Source organism: Macaca fascicularis, chromosome 2 (genome assembly GCF_037993035.2).
Source record: "Macaca fascicularis isolate 582-1 chromosome 2, T2T-MFA8v1.1".
NCBI classification, from domain to species: Eukaryota; Metazoa; Chordata; class Mammalia; order Primates; family Cercopithecidae; genus Macaca; species Macaca fascicularis.
Window position 1 is genome coordinate 160,403,436 of NC_088376.1, and position 12,676 is coordinate 160,416,111.

Genomic DNA, 12,676 nt, shown 5'->3' on the forward strand with positions numbered 1-12,676 from the left:
TAAATGGATGAAATAAAAGAATTCACGTGTAACTAATGTATACAAGCATCTAAGAAAATAAGTCCTTGATTAACTTTTTATTGGAATATTGAAGTCAACAAAATAATCAATGTCATCAAACAAATATTTTTCAAGTATGTACTACATGCCTGATGTTGGACTAGGAACTCTTAAAATTAAGAAAAGGATGGAAGATAGTCATAGCCCGAAAAAGTTTAAATATAACCAATATAGGAAACTGCTAGGTAATAATTAGATGCTAAAACATGGGGCAACAACTAAAAATATATCAGAAGGTGGAAGTCAGGGGGAAATGTGGGGCTGAGCAAGAGAGTAGACAGAGAAAAAGAAGTTGAGCTGGGTTTCAAACGTATAGCTTGTTCCCCTCTTGAGAAAACATTTCCAGCCCTGCCATTTACTAACTGTGTGACTCCGGGCAAATTATGTCTTTTTACCTATAAAATGGATTAAATGACATAATTTGTATACAGTACCCAGATCAGTGGCCAGGACATAGGAAGTGCTCAGTAAACATTAGCTGTTATTATTATTACTCACTGATGAGTCTTCTCCATCTATCTAGTCTCTTTCCTGCCTGTGCGGCCACACTTTTTCACAGCAATCTATGAATGCTGCCTACGTTTCCTCATCACTCCTGTATCTTTAACTCTTATTATGACTTGGTTTCTGTCCCAACTGATACTCTAGGTCTCAGTTCCTGCATTAATGGAATGGGGATAATAAAGTTTTTTGAGGGTTAAATAAGTTAATAAACGTAAAGTGCTCAATACATGTTAGTTGTTATGAAATAAATTTCATGTCTCTAATAATACTGGTACATCTTGTCTCCTCTTTCTCCTTCCCACAACCATCATGCTTGCTTTTATTACCTTCTTACTTCTTGAACCCTGTAAGAGCTTCTTAAATGGTTTTCACAATCTATTTTGCTCACTGTTGCCAGAATAATTATCCTAAGCATTCCGCGTCCCTGCTCGGAAATAGTTACTGGCTTTCCTTGTGGTTACAGGACAAAGTTCAAACCTGACCTGGCACTTGAGCATTGTCCAAACTAGCTTCTACCTTTTATTGTTTTTCGAGTCATATTTTTCATTACACTTGTGACAGGGATTGCCAGCTGTCCACCAAACGATTTCTTCTTCTACTTGGGTACTTAGCTAGATGACCTGTCCCAGTTCCTAGCTGGAACAGGTGACCATGTGTCAGCTCTCATTAATGGAAGTGAGCATAAGTGAAGTGTGCCACCTCCAGGTTAGAACTTGAAAGAAGGTGTATGCCTCCTCCATGCTTTCTCTCCCTTCCTGCCAGCTGCAATCTGGATGTGGCTGCCCAGCTGCGCCCATGCATATAATGACAAGGTCCTAGGGGACAGAAGAGATACAAGTGGAAGCAGCTTCCGTCTCTTAAATCAGTGTGAGGAAAAGAGCTGTTCAAACTGTGGACAACTATCCTAGATTACAAACACTGTCCCAGATTGCAATGTGAATGACAAATAAATTTTTCTTAAGTCTCAGAATTTTGGAGTTCTACTTCTTCCAGGAGGATAGCTTACTCTAAGCGATACAGTAACTTTATATGAGTCTTTTGCTCTATTGGTGTTTGCTGCCGGAAGCAAACACGAAGGCTCTCAGGAGAAAGATAACATCCTGAAGCTTAAATTATCTCTGTATAGTTTTTCATACTATTGGCATTTGAGGCAAGATAATTCTCTGTTCTGTAGGACCACTCCTTTCACTGCAGCGCATTTGGTATCTATAATCCAAGGCCCACTAGGCTCCCACAAACAATTCCTTCTATCCTCTAGGTGAGTGGGGTCATGCTCTAGGTTAAGGACCACTGCACATTGGGCTGTACTGATGCTGGTACTTTCAGAACATTTTGTACTTTTCTACTTGCTTTGTTCATGACATTTGTCTTAGTTAATAAAATTCTACTCAATACTTAATTTAAAAATTAAAAAAAATTGCTTTCATTTAATTTTAAATTCTACTTTACTTAATAACTGATATGATTCAGGGTCTCTATATCTCTCAGAGTTTGTACCAAGAAAGATACTTGGAAGGGCTTTTTAGGGTTTAAAACATGAAGCACAGATCTGCCAAATCAGTATCATTTTTTGTGTGCATGACATGGGGCCTTACTCTGTCACCCAGGCCAGAGTGCAGTGGTGCGATCGGGGCTCACTGCAGCCTCTGCCTCCAGGGCTCAAGTGATCCTCTCACCTCAGACTCCCAAGTAGCTGGGATTACAGGCATGTGTTACCACGCCCAGCTAATTTTTTGTATTTTTGGTGGAGACAGGATTTCGCCATGTTGCCCAGGCTGGTCTCGAATTCCTGAGCTCAAGTGATCCACCTGCCTCACCCTCCCAAAGTGCTGGGATAACAGGTGTGAGCCACCATGCCCAGTCAAAATCAGTATCATTTAAATGGGTGCTACACTTTTCCTTAACAGAACTGAGCATACTTGGAACACCTGCCATCCACAAAAACAGGTGAGAAAAGTAAAGGAAGGCTTTCTTCTTACAGTAAAGGTGCTGCTATGGTCTGAATGTTGGTGTCCCTCCCAGATTCTTATGTTGGAACTTAATCCCTAATGTGATCATATTAAGAGGTAGGGGCCTTTAGGAGGTAATGAAGGGATGAGTGCCCTTATAAAAGAGGTTGAAGGGAGCTGCCTTGCCCCTTTGCCACATGAGAATGCAGCAAGAAGGTGCCATCTTGGAAGCAGAGAGTGAGCCCTCCCCAGATATAAATTAGTTGGCACCTTGACCTGGGACTTTCTAGTCTCCAGAACTGTGAGAAATAAATTTCTATGATTTATAAATTACCCAGTCTAAAGTATTTTGTTGTGGAAGTCTGAAGAGACTAAAACATGTACACTAGGTAATTTAGATTAGTATTCTGGTTGAGAACTAGAAAACCTGGGGAAAATTTTATCTGAAGGCATCAGAGAGATAAGAAAATAATCCAGAATTCTGAAACCATGATCTAGGATGGGAAGATAATCTGAAGAGATAAGCATGGTATTTGGAGACAATTTTCCTTTAGGGTTGTCTGCTAATTTCAGAGAAGGTGGCTAAGGGACTGAGAAGTTATTGACAGCCTCACTGACCTAGAAGAAAAAATACCAGTTTAGGGCCTGCTGTGGGGTGGCCTTGTAAAAATCCCGCATTTTAACTGGGCACTCTGAAGGGCTACACCTAAGAGTAGGAGGAACTAGAAATGGAACAGCCTCCTGAAGGACTAAAGCCCAGCTTTAAGTGATCTCAAGCTCTGAAACTAGATTAAGGTGAATACCAGACTCCCGCCAGAAAAAATATAAATTATCTCTGAAAGAAAACAACATCATCTTGATACTTAAATTATCTCCACAGCTTTTCATGTACTATGTCTAGCACTCAATCAAAAATAACTGAATGCATAAAGAGATTTTTTAAAATTACCAAATATCAAACATATACATAGACCTACAAGGGACCAAGATAATGGAATTATGAGATACAAATTTGAAGTAACTATTTTTAATAGAGAAAAAAAATAAGATCAAGCATTTCTGCTGAAATCTGTCAACTATAAAAAGAACCAAAGACAGGTTTCTTTGGTGGTGGCTCATGCCTGCAATCCCAGCACTTTGGGAAGCCGAAGCAGGCGAATCACCTGAGGTCAGGAGTTCAAGACCAGCCTGGCTAACATGGCGAAACCCCATCTCTACTAAAAATACAAAAATGAGCTGGGTATGGTTGTGCGTGCCTGTAGTCCCAGCTACTGGGGAGGCTGAGGCAGGAGGATTGCTTGAACCTGGGAGGCAGAGGTTGCAGTGAACTGATCAAGCCGCTGCACTCTAGACTGGGTGACAGGGCAAGACTCTATCTCAAAAACAAACAAACAAAAAAAAGAACCAAAGACAAATTTTATAAAATTTAAAGTAACTCATAGATGAATTTAATAGCATATTTGACAGAGTTGAAAACTGAAATAGTGAGTTGGAAGAAAAGATAGCTAAAATATCCAGTCTGAAGCATAGGAAGGAAAAAGAATATGTCATAACAACAACAACAACAAAAAAGTGGGTGATGGCTGGGCTCGGCGGCTCACGCCTGTAATCCCAACACTTTGGGAGGCCGAGGTGGGCAGATCACGAGGTCAGGAGATCGAGACCATCCTGGCTAACACGGTGAAACCCCATCTCTACTAAAAATACAAAAAAATTAGCCGGGCGTGGTGGCGGGCGCCTGTAGTCCCAGCTGCTCGGGAGGCTGAGGCAGGAGAATGGCATGAGCCCAGGAGGCGGAGGTTGCAGTGAGCCAAGACCACGGCCATTGCACTCCAGCCTGGGTGACAGAGAGAGACTCCGTCTCAAAAAAAAAAAAAAAAAAAAAAAAGAAAGAAAAAAAGTGGGTGAAGAAAAGAAAGGTAAAAGAGTGGAAAATTCAAAAAACAAAGTAAAGAGACTTAGAGAATACAGTGTAAAGGTATAATGTATATAGTTAGAATACCCAAAGGAAATTAGAGAAAACAGAGCACGAGTTTTGAAGAGACACTGACTAGAAATTTTCAGAAATTAATGAGAGACATCAAGCTAACAAGACAACATTCAATAAGTTATGTAAACCTTAAGTAGAATAAATTTAGAAAAAGAATGCCACCTAGTTGTATCAAATCAAAGCAAAACTGCTGAAACCGACGATGAACAGAAAATCTTAAAAGCAGCCAGCTTTTAAATTTGAGAGCTGACTTTTCAATTAAAACAATGGAAGCCAGAAGAAAATGGAATTTTTTTTCAAAGAACCAAAAGAAAATGACTGTCAACCAATAATTCTATGCCCAACAAGATACAAACTTTAAAAATGAAGATAAAATGAAGACATTTTTAGACCAAAACAAACGATAAAATAAAATGCAAACCCCAAACTAAAGAATTTGTCACCCACAGACCTGTACAATAATCAAACAAAAACACTAATGGGTGCTCTTTAGATAGAAGAAAGATGATTACAGATCTGAAGACTGAAGATAAAGAAATAAAGAACAAAATGAATAAATATGAAGATAAATTTGAGTCAATGAATATCAACTGTATAAACAATAATGTCTTGTGCAGTTAAAATATATGACAGTAATAGCCCAAAAGATGGGAGAGGGTTAAATGAAGTTAAAGGGTTCTAAAAACCTTAGATTATCATAGAAAAGGTAAAATTCCAATTTGATAAGTCAAGTGTGCATTCTGTACTTTTTAGGGTAATCATTAAATAGTAAAAGAGTCTATAACTGCCAACCTAACAGAGTCAGGGGAAATTGAAGTAATAAAAAATACTTAATCCAGAAGGTAAGAAAGAAGGCAAAAAGAATAGAAAGGGCTGAACAAAATAAAGATGAATAGTAAGATGGTAGGTCTAAACCCAAACTTGTCAGTAATTATATTAAATATAAATGCACTAAATACTCCAATTAAAACACAAAGATGGCCTGACGTGGCCCACACTTTGGGAGGCCAAAGTGCAAGGACTGTTTGAGCTCAAGAGTTCCAGACCAGTCTGGGAAACATAGAGACTTCGTCTCTACAAAACTTGAAAAAATTAGCTGGGCATGGTGGCGTGCACCTGTAGTCCTAGCTACTTGGGAAGCTGAGGTGGGAGGATCATTTAAACCCAAGAAGTTGAGGCTCCAGTGAGCCATGCTTCTGCCACTGCACTCCAGCCTGGGCAACAGAGCAAGATACTGTATCAAAAAAAAACCCAAAAAAACAAACAAAAAAAAACCTCAAAATGGATTAAAGATTTAATCTTTTTCCCGTTTGCCCTGAGAGTACTCGCCAGAGGCGCTTTTGCAGCTGCAGCATTTACCCCAAGATATCTTCGCCATGAACTATCTTGCTTTTATGACTATTTTCACATCACTCTTAGTATATCAACTTTGGAGACAAAAGACATCATTCTACTTATAGCATTCTGTTTTTAGTAGTGGTATTTCCATTTACAAAACAGTAATTCTCAACTGCTGAAAATGTCAAATCCTAGAAAAAGGAGCATTCCTACGTGTGATGTTAACATCGTTCTCAGTCATTGGCTAGAGATTCATTTGAGGAATCTGATAGACGATTCTGATGATTCAGATGATTCTGATGTTAGTTCTGTTTAGAAATAACTCCAAGAACAGTTTTTATATTTTCATATTGAAAGTTAGTCAGATTTGCTTCAGCATCAAAGAGCATGTTTATATAAAATTAAATGAGTGCTGGCAGTGAGCTGCACATTTTTTTTCCCCTAAAAGGGAAAAGGGTTCAATGTAAGACTTGAAACTATGAAACTACTAAAAGAAAACATTGGGGGAACACTACAGGACACTGGTCTGGACAAAGATTTTTTGAATACAGCCTCAAAAGACAGGCAACAAAAGCAAAATTGCACAAATGGGATTACATAAGACTAAAAGGCTTCTGAACAGCAAAGGAAACAATAGAGGGAAGAGAAAACTTACAGAATGGGAGAAATATTCACAAACTATACATCCAATTAGGGATTAATAACCACTATCTATAAGGAACCCAAATAACTCAACAGCAAAAAAACCAATCCAATTAAAAAACAAGCAAAATACCTGAATAGACATTTCTCAAAAGAAGACACACAATGGCCAACAAATATACAAAAAGAAATGTTCAACATCACTAATAATCAGGGAAATGCACATCAAAACCACAATGAATAGCATCTCACCCCAGTTAGGATGGCTATCACCAAAAAAAGTAACAAATGCTGACAAGGATACAGAGAAGGGGGAGTGCTTGGACCCTGCTGGTGGGAATTAAAGAAGTACAGCCATTATGGAAAACAGTACAGAGGTTCCTCAGAAAACAAAAAATAGAACTACCATATGATGTAGCAATCCCATTTCTGGATATATACACAATAGAAAGGAAATCAGTATATAAAAAAGAAATCTGCACTCCCATGTTTATTGCAGCACTATTCACAATAGCCAAGGTCTGGAAACAACCTAAGTGTCATCAACAGATGAATGCATCAAGAAAATATCAGATATATACACAATGGAATATTATTCAGTCACAAAAAAGAATGAAATCCTGTTATTTGCAGCAACATGGATGTTAAGTGAAATCATGTTAACTGAAATAAGCCAAATACAGAAAGACAAATATTGCACGTTCTCACTCATATGTGGGAACTAAAAAGGTGGATTTCAGGAAAGCAGAACGTAGAATGATAGTTACCAGCCACTGATGAAGAAAGGTGGGAGGATGAAGAGAAGTTGGTTAAGGGGTACAAAAATACAGTTAGATAGGAAGAGTGAGTTCTAGTACTCAAAAATACAGTAGGGAAATTACAGATAACAATAACTTACTGTACATTTCAAAATAGCTATAAGAGTTGTAAGGTTCCCAACACAAAGAAAAAATAAACGTTTGAGGTGGTGGATAGCACTCTTACCAATTTGATCATTACACACTGTGTACAGGTATCAAAATATTATATATCCCCCCAAAATGTGCAACAATTACATATCAATTTTAAAAATAAAATAAAAATGTTAAAAGCTGCTAATTTCAATAGCTTCAAAAAGTATCAAATACCTGAGAATAAAGCTAATAAACACACAGAAGGTATCTTTGCTGAAAATTATAAAGCATCATTCAGAGATATTGGGACCTAAGCAAATGAGGAGAAACATAATGATCATGGTTCAGAAAACTCAGTATTATAAAGCAGTTAATTTTGAAAATGATCTGTAGATATAAAAACTCTAATAGAAATCCCAATAAAGGGGGATATTTACTAAATATCAAAACTAGTGCTTATTTATAACACTAGTATAAATAACACAATTTGGTATTGGTGCAGGGACAAAGAGACTAAAGGAATCAAGTCTAGAAATACACCCGTGTATAGAAGGAAACTTGCTTACAACAAAGATGAACAGAGGGCAGTGAAGGAAAAAAATGATCTTTTCAAACACTGATCCTAGGTTAACAAATATCTATGGGGAAAAAAGAAACTTAACCCCTATCTTATAATAAGTACAAAATCAATTCTAGGTTTAAATTCTAGGTAAATGTGACAGGTAAAAGAACAAAGCCCTAGAACAGCACTGTCCAATAGAACTTTCTTTGATGATAGAAATGTTCTCTATCTACACCGTGCAACATGGTAGCTACTAGTCTCATGTGGCTATCCTGCACTTGAAAAGTGCTACACAACTAAGGAAGTTATTTTTTACTTTTATTTCATTTCAATTGGTTTAAATTTCAAATTAAGTTTGAAGTTTATTTTGAATGTGGCTAGTAGCTACTATACAGGATGACACAATTGTACAAGATAACATATTTATGAACTTGGAGCAAGCAAAGATTTATCTTTATCTTTTCTGCATTACAGCCTCAGTCTGCTAAATCAAACATCTAGAGTTTCTAAGAGTTGGTTTCTAATGATTGCTTTGTAAATTTTTAAACTTTTATTTATTTATTTTTTGAGACCACTGCACCTGGCCAAATAGGGGTCACACTTTCCTGTTTCTTTACATGTCTGATGCATTTTTAAAAAAAATTGTATACTGGGCTGGGCGCGGTGGCTCACTCCTATAATCCCAGCACTTTGGGAGGCCGAGGTGGGCAGATCACGAGGTCAGGAGATCGAGACCATCCTGGCTAACACGGTGAAATCCCGTCTTTACTAAAAATACAAAAAAATTAGCCGGGCATAGTGGCAGGCGCCTGCAGTCCCAGCTACTTGGGAGGCTGAGGCAGGAGAATGGCGTGAACCCAGGAGGTGGAGCTTGCAGTGAGCCGAGACCGTGCCACTGCACTCCAGCCTGGGCGACAGAGCGAGACTCCGTCAAAAAAAAAAAATTGTATACTATATGTTGTGGATGATACAATAAAGAGATTCTAGATTCTTTTACTTTTTCTAAAATGGTTGACTTTTGTTCTAGTAGACAGTTCAATTATTGCTTGATTACCTTGAGGATGTGTAGGCCTCATTTTGTGCTTTATAAGGATAGATCTCCAAAGTGTCTCCTCTTCAGATTTTTGTCTTTGTTTATGATGGGTCTAAACTAGAGTAAGACTTTCTCTATCTAGGACATGGTCCTTGATTCTACAGTTTGACTGGGCCAGAACTCCAAGACAATGCTTGACCTCTTCTATCTTTGTTCTGCTTTCAATCCATACCATTCTCTCTGTTAAGCCTCTAGTAGCTTTGCCCTTTATATGTGCAGCCCATTTCTCAGCCAAAGATTACTGGAGTCCCCACAAAGTCCTCTGGGGAGCTCCCTTCTGCACAGCTCTCTTCTTTACATATTGGTAAGAAAAACGTAGCCCAATAGTGGGCAAGAGACTCAAACTGGTATGTCACCAGAAAAGGATATTCAAAATATCCAATTCACACTGAAAAGACACCACAGAAGTCACTACGATGGCATACAACTGCACAGCTATCAGCACGTCTAAAGTGAAAAAGACTAATATCATCACACAAGTGGCAAATGATGTGGGATGATGAGAAATTTCATATATTGCTGGTAGGATTATACATGGATACCACCACTTTGGAGAAGTTTGGCATCACCTACCAAAGTAGCATATACCATAACCAGCAGTTCCATTCCTAGATATGTATCCATTAGAAATGTATATAGAAGTGCATAGAGACATGTATGAGAGTGTTAATATAGCATTGTTTGTGGTTGTCAAAAAAGGTTAACAATCCAAATGTTCACTAAAAGCAGAATAGACAAATTTTTTTTTCACTCATACAATAGAATATCACATTAGTGTGTTTTCTTCTATTTACCTCTCCATATTTCTCTATCCTCTTTTCTACCGTGCTATCTGGAAGCAAAGAGAAGGAATGGATGGTATCAAGCATATAGGTGAAATGGTTATTTTTAAAGAAATGAAATACCCTTATTTGGAGCCCACAGAGAAAGTCAAAAACTAGATGAAGAAATAGCTATATAATTGATATGGGATCTTAGTCTTCTTCATAAGGTATGAAGAAAGGATAAAGAATGGAGTCAACAAAACTAAGATTTCCTTCCTTTCTTAAAAAGCCAGTCGTATCATTAATAATGTCCAGAGAAATGTGAAATTCATAACTATTGTCAAAATCAAGGAGGAAAATCAACATTATTTTTTACCCATTCCATAAAGATCTTGCTTTTGCAACAATGGTATAGGACAATGTTTTACCCAGTCCTTGAAGCTAAAACCAAGAACACGTAACCAGTATTTATAAATCAAATGAATGAAAATACCTACAATATATAAAGAAATAAAATACTTACTTGGCTGACGTGCGCTGGTGTTAAAATTAAGTCCAGAACTCCAGACCAGCCAGCAAATACACCAAGTGGTATGGCATATGCTAAAGCAATCATCAAAAATCTAAAATTGCTGTGAATGAGAAATAAAAGGAAATATTGCAACAAATTAAAAATCTAGAATAAACATAGTCATGAAAAATGTATGTCATTTGGAAACTGGAACACCAGAATCAGAAAATATCTACAGAATAGCCATTATTAAAAACTAAAAAAAAAAAAATAATAATAATAACATGCTGGGAAGGTAGCAGATAAAAGGGAATGCACACACACTGCTGGTCGAAGTGTAAATTGGTTCAGCCACCAGGGAAGGCAGTTTGGCAATTTCTAAAAGTACTTAAAAGAGAATTACCATTTGACCCAGCAATCCATTATTGGGTATATACCCAAAGGAATATAAATCATTCTAGTATAAAGACACATGCACGTGTGTATTCACTGCAGCCCCATTTACAATAGCAAAGACATGGAATCAACCTAAATTCTCATCAATGGTAGACTGGATAAAGAAAATGTGGTACAAATACACCATATAATACTCCTCAGACATAAAAAAGAATAAGATCACAACCTTTGCAGCAACACGAATGGAGCAAGAGGCCATTATCCTAAGTAAACTAACAGGAACAGAAAAGCAAATACCACGTTCTCACAAGTGGGAGCTAAACATCAAGTACATATGGACACAAAGAAGGGAACAACAGACACTGGGACCAACTTGAGGGTGCAGGGTGGGAGGAGGGTGAGGACAGAAAAACTACCTATTGGACACTATGGTTATTATCTAGGTGACAAAATAATGTGTATACCAAACCCCCATGACATGTAATTTACCCATGTAACAAATCTGCACATGTACCCCGAGCCTAAAAGTTAAAAAATATATACATATATATACATATGCACATATATGTATATATACATATGAATAACTATATATACATATCTGTGTATATACATGTATATACATATATATTCTTCAAGAAGTTCAAAGTGGCAAGCTTTATAAAAGAAAAAGTCTGTCAGTTAATAAAAAATCTGTGAGTTAATAAATTCAAGCTTCTGAAAATTTTTTTTTTTAAGATGGAGTTCCATTCTTGTTGCCCAGGCTGGAGTGCAATGGTGTGATCTCGGCTCACTGCAACCTCTGCCTCCCTGGCTCAAGTGATTCTCCTGCCTCAGCCTCCCAAATAGCTGGAATTACAGGCACCTACCAGCACACTCAGCTAATTTTTGTATTTTTAGTAGAGACAGGGTTTCGCCATGTTGGCCAGGCTGGTCTCGAACTCCTGACCTCAGGTGATGCACCCACCTTGGCCTCCCAAAGTGCTGGGATTACAGGCGTGAGCCATGGCACCCGGCTCGCTTCTTGAAATTTTTTATTTTTACAAGAAAAATATTTTGTTCATATTGTTTAAAATTCTCAATGTTTATTATACAGATAACCAATATTATTTCATCAAATGGGTAGGTAGTTTAAAAAAACCTCTGGCCAGGCATGGTGGCTCATGCCTGTAATCTCAGCACTTTGGGAGACCGAGGTAGGAGAATCACTTGAGGACAGGAGTTTGAGACCAGCCTGGGCAAGATAATGAGACCTCATCTCTATAAAAATATTTAAAAATTAGCCGGGTACAGTGGTGTGCATCTGTAATCCCAGCTAATTGGGAGGCTGAGGCAGGTGGTTACTGTGTGCTATGGTCATGTCACTGCGATCTGGCAGTGCTTGACAAATCAAGCTTAGACTATTTTATGACCTAGCAGTCATGTTACAGGGTCTATTTTCCAAATAAATTTTCAGGTCTATGGTGACGTGAATGAGGATGTCACTGCAGTAGTGTTTGTGGTAACAACAAATTGGAGGCAATCTGGGTACACAATGAGAATAAGTAGATGAAATGTGATAAATTAATGCCATGGAGTACAAAGAACTAGGTGTACACACGGCAGCAGGGGTGTACCTTGAAACAGAGTGCTAACATCACAAAATGAGAGTTGTCCAGACATTACATGCCTCCTGATGAAAGGAGGCAGCATCACTTATGAAGTAGTCTTGTAAAACAAAAACAAAAGCAAAAATAAAACCTGAATCACAACATATTTCTAGTTAACAATTTACAGGAAACACAAAGGAGAGGGGAACATGTCAAACTATACCATGAGGAAATCAACAAAATCCAGATGTTGGGAATAAAAGTGCTGGCTCCTCAACAATTAAATTATAAGAAACAAAGAGTCATGTCAAGGAAATCTATAGATTCTAAGGCACTTTGTACCAATTGCAATGTGTGGACCTAATATGGAAACTGTTCAAACCAA

The 12,676-nt window shown here is 37.8% G+C and overlaps 1 protein-coding gene across 6 annotated transcripts in view; it reads right to left on the reverse strand.

Moving 5' to 3' along the window:
* The window catches only part of SLC49A4 (solute carrier family 49 member 4), a 101,565-nt gene that overhangs the window by 36,072 nt on the left and 52,817 nt on the right, over positions 1-12,676 (reverse strand). For all 6 annotated transcript variants that reach the window (XM_065539140.1, XM_065539139.2, XM_045385513.3 and 3 more), the window contains exon 5: positions 10,319-10,427. In XM_065539140.1, the coding sequence (XP_065395212.1) occupies positions 10,319-10,427 (109 nt within the window). The remainder of the gene's footprint in view (positions 1-10,318; positions 10,428-12,676) is intronic.